The sequence below is a fragment of the Arachis duranensis genome, chromosome 3 (genome assembly GCF_000817695.3).
Source record: "Arachis duranensis cultivar V14167 chromosome 3, aradu.V14167.gnm2.J7QH, whole genome shotgun sequence".
In the NCBI taxonomy this organism is placed as follows: domain Eukaryota; kingdom Viridiplantae; phylum Streptophyta; class Magnoliopsida; order Fabales; family Fabaceae; genus Arachis; species Arachis duranensis.
In genome coordinates, this window is record NC_029774.3 from 34,676,501 (window position 1) to 34,681,029 (window position 4,529).

The 4,529-nt window shown below is 36.6% G+C and overlaps 2 protein-coding genes across 2 annotated transcripts; both read left to right on the top strand.

The window, feature by feature from the left end:
- Positions 1-983: 983 nt before the first annotated feature.
- On the top strand, positions 984-2,947 carry LOC127739640 (uncharacterized). The gene is made up of 4 exons (XM_052258629.1): positions 984-1,081; positions 1,938-2,313; positions 2,429-2,667; positions 2,746-2,947. Exons 2-3 carry the CDS (start codon positions 1,947-1,949, stop codon positions 2,632-2,634), a joined length of 573 nt encoding a protein of 190 aa, XP_052114589.1. The 5' UTR covers positions 984-1,081; positions 1,938-1,946; the 3' UTR covers positions 2,635-2,667; positions 2,746-2,947.
- On the top strand, positions 2,803-4,355 carry LOC127739660 (uncharacterized). The gene is made up of 4 exons (XM_052258246.1): positions 2,803-2,958; positions 3,487-3,579; positions 3,706-3,807; positions 3,916-4,355. Exons 1-4 carry the CDS (start codon positions 2,803-2,805, stop codon positions 4,156-4,158), a joined length of 594 nt encoding a protein of 197 aa, XP_052114206.1. The 3' UTR covers positions 4,159-4,355.
- Positions 4,356-4,529: the final 174 nt, after the last annotated feature.

Below are 4,529 nucleotides of genomic sequence, written 5' to 3' on the forward strand. Positions count from 1 at the left end.
GTAGCCACTGACAACGGTGAAACCCTTGCTTAAGCTTGCCATGGAAAGGAGTAAGAAGGATTGGATGAAGACAGTAGGAAAGCAGAGAGACGGAAGGGAAGGCATCTTCATGCGCTTATCTGAAGTTCCTACCAATGAATTACATAAGTACCTCTATCTTTATCTTTATGTTTTTATGCGTTCATCATTATATCCATTTGAGTTTGCCTGACTAAGATTTACAAGATGACCATAGCTTGCTTCATACTAACAATCTCCGTGGGATCGACCCTTACTCGCGTAAGGTTTATTACTTGGACGACCCAGTGCACTTGCTGGTTAGTTGTGCGAAGTTGTGTTAATGCCATGGTATTGAACACCAAGTTTTTGGGGTTCATGACCGGGGATTATGAGAGTTGTGAAAAGTATTGTTCACAATTTCGCGCACCAGATAGCAACACTATAACTTAGGCACATTGATAACTTCCCACTCATTAACCCTTTTGATAATATACATTGCATTTAATTTCTTCTAGAGCTTATTGATGCTTAATCTGTTTCTCTTTTTGGTTGGGCCCATTTTAAAACAAAAACACAGCTCTATTTTTTCATAGATAGATAAATCCACAGATAAATGTTACAAACATTTATTTTGGAGTTCTCAATAGCATTATTTTAGCTATTTATTTTATATATTTTTTTCTTGATAACAAAAGAAAGAATACCATTAATGTATTATAATTATGGAACCACTGAAATTGGAGTAGTATTATAATTGAATTCATTCATTCCTTTTTTTTATAAATAGTCAAACGGGTTTGAATATACTAGTATAGTAGTATACTATCTTTGACCCATATCCAGAGGATCTTATTCTTTCCATATCTCAAGGCCCACACTTAAGTCAAACTTTGAAGTGGTTATTCTAAATATTTAAATACCTAGTCACTCCTTAACCCCACTCCCACGCTAACTGAATCCTTATTTTCACTCCCCAAGCCGTCGGATCAAATCAGCATAGTCGGCATTGTTGCGCCCTTAGCTCCCTCACGGCGGTACCATCAGTCAACTCCTCTTCCACACGGTTGTCGTCCTCGTTAAGGTAACAACTTCCACCTCTATCATGCTAATACTTATGTGCCTAATATTGGATGAGCCCTTATGCTCGTTGAGATTCTGACCCTTTCTATTCGCATGCAATCAATCCATCGTATTTAATTTTTTTCAACCTACCACTAACTCCCCTTCTATGTGGGTACAAATATTCACAGATAAATTATAATTGGCTTTGGGGAGAGGGGGGATTGCATGTTCATATCTTAAACGTCACTATAAAAAGGGATTAAATAATTAGCCTTTGTTAGTTTGATCTAATTTCTGATTTAATTTTTCACAAGGGGTAATGATGGCTATTAATTTTAGGCCTATTTTCATGAATAAAAAAATCGTAATGGTAGTGGTGAATCTAATGGAGTAAGTGGTGCTAATGCAAAGAGAGAATAATAACTTTATGGAAATTTAACTTAATTAATTCTTTTGCTGAATATTAATGATGGCGGTTAATTTTAAGTATAGTTTCTTAGTTAAAAATATCTGGAATGTTTGCAACTGTAATAAATAGGAATATTAATAATTGTAATTAATAATCTAATGTACTGGACATGGCTTATGCAATTAGAGAATTAAGAAAACTCATAATTTATTTATGCTATGTGTACTGGGTTTCATTGTCCCAATAGAATTAAGAAAACTAGTAATTTATTTATGCAATGGCTGGATCATTTGGAAAAAGAGATTATATTAATGTAATTAATATATGTACGTATATATACTGGTATATATATTGGGAGTAATGCTATTAGCCTAAGACGCGATGGCTCCTTTACCAGCCTGTTGAGGTAGATAATTTTAACATGAGATAAAAGTTTATGTTGGCATGCTACATGTGTTTACATTAGGATTTTAAGATGCCCAAGAAAGCTCGCTTCAAGAAAAACGCAAGAGTGTCGCCACCGCGTCAGCAGCCTATAGCTGCACCTCCTGTGTCTCCACCATCCGATGACGATGACTGGCTCATCCCTCCACCCCCCAATAATGGTGGTGTCTCTAGTGGGGCTATTCTGCAACCCTTTCGTCCACCCAGGAGCGAACCAAGACCTGTGTCACATGCCGCTAGTGGTTCACAAGTGACGGAACCGTGCAATGAAGACATTGACCCAGAGGCGCAAGAGGTAGATTCGTTTGAGGAACACATTGAAAGGATTTTAGAGAATTCTGATGCTGAAAAGCGCAAAGGACGAAAGACCACTGAGTTTTGGAATGTTGATCTCATTGGTAACCGGTGTTGAACCATTAAACTTTTTAATTGCTTAGCTAATGATATACTTAGGTATGGCTTACATGTTGGGCACGTTGAACACGTAAATACCATTTTTTTAATTTTTTATAGATTCTGAAGGAATTGTCAAGCCAGCTAAAATGAGTGTGAGAGAGGCTATGGAGCAGTCTCTTAATGGTAGCAAGATCATATTGAGGTTCAATGAAGAACTGCAAGCAGTCGGAGATAGAGCTGGCCTGTTGAGTGGCATTCTAGGAGCGCTGGGTTCTGATTACAGCAAATTTCCTATCTGTGAAAAGAGTTGGGCAAAGGTCTAGGGCAAAGATAGGGTTTATGATGATTGCATAAAGGTAATGACTTTCGGCGTTGTTTAATCATATCAAACCTTAGAACTTGCAACTACTTACAGCTGAACTTTGTCGTCGTAGGAGATGTTCCACTTTCAGGATAGTAGTGGTATAATCAAGAAAACACTTTTACAGCAAATGGGAAAGTCCTGGAAGGACACAAGGGGGAGGCTATATAACTCCCATTACAAACCATTATGGACACTTGAGCAGAATCTTGAGAAGCGCCCGGAGGGAATTCCTAGAGAGCACTGGAAGTGGTACATTGACTATCGTAATGATCCTGCGACAAAGGTACCCCATTAATTTAATTATGATGAAATCCTTTCAAGTCTGAACATGCAATTTTGATCATTTTTTGATCTGATCTGATATATATAAATAGTTTTATTAAAGTTGATTTGAATTTGAACCCTGTTATTTAATATACATGTTTAATTAAATTTAATATAAACATATATACTCAGCACATGTCAGGGTCCAGTAAGAATGTTTGGATAAAATCATAATATACACTTGCATGATAATGAGATTGATGTACACCAAATTTCATTAGTACAACCTTGTTGTTTGTATGTTACCGTATAGGACTTTTGTTTTAATGTGAGTACCCCTATTATTATAATTTATGCAATATTATAATTGTTATTGGGCTGTCACAGATGCCTGGTAAAGCTTTTTTTATAGAGGTTGTATTTGCATATTAGAAATATAATAACATTGTTAATTACTTATATATGTAAATAGGGCCCGCATGCATATATGCTACATAATTATATTTATTACTTTAGTGAACAGCAGTTTATTGTTAATTTTTAATAGGCGAAACGCAAGCAAAACAGGCTGAATCAAAAGAAGCAACTTTACACACACACTGGCGGTTCTAAAAGCTTGGCTAGGGCAAGAGAAGAAGAGGTAATATAAATTTGTAGTCAAGTATAACTGGCATTTAGTGTTCATTTATTTAAATAGTAAAACAACGTAGAATTATTGGAAAACTCTAAAGAAGTGAGATTCATGGCATAGATTATATTGTCACAGTCAGAAAAGCAAGGGAGGAAAGTTGGTAAAGGAGAAATATTTATCCTAAAGCACAAAAGATCTGATGGAAGTTATATACATGAAGAAGCTCGGAAGATTGGTGTAAGTACAGATAATCATTTATGCTGTATCATGTTGGGTTTAGTTATTAGAATGTCTTGAGAATGCTATTAGCCTAGTGAGATTGTGTAATTTTATTCATGCTGGCAGGAAAAAATACATGAGATTGAGCAGCTGGATGAATCTACAAGATTATTGTCACAAAATGATTCACTTGCCCAAGCTCTCAGTAAAGAGCACCCGGGTAGAGTGCGTGGGATGGGACACGGGCCGACACCAAGTCAACTCTTCCGTCCGAGTTCGCAGCCGCCGGTGGATAGAGCTCAAGTAGAAGAGACCCAAAGGATGCTGCGTGAACTACAGGCGGAGGTGACAACCGCAAACTTGAAGTGAAAAGCAATGGAGGATGAATTAGAAGCTGAGAAAACGAAGAGGCAGGCAATAGAGAGTGTGCTGAGTTATCTAGTCCAACAGCATTGTGGGGAGCTGCCTCCGGACATCGCTGCACGGATGAATTGTTTGGACGGACATGGCAGAAAATAGAGATTAGGCTATATGTGATACTCTGTCTTTCAGTATATGTTTAGTTTATGTTAAGTATGCAGCATTAATTATTAGCCAAGTACTTTACCTTTTTGGGTGACTATTAAAATACTCTATTGACATTATTAAAATATATATGTTAATTTGCTTCGCAGTTAAATATTCATGAGCTATTTTTCCATAGTGCAGAATTTTAGATATAAAAAAAGGTATAATAATAT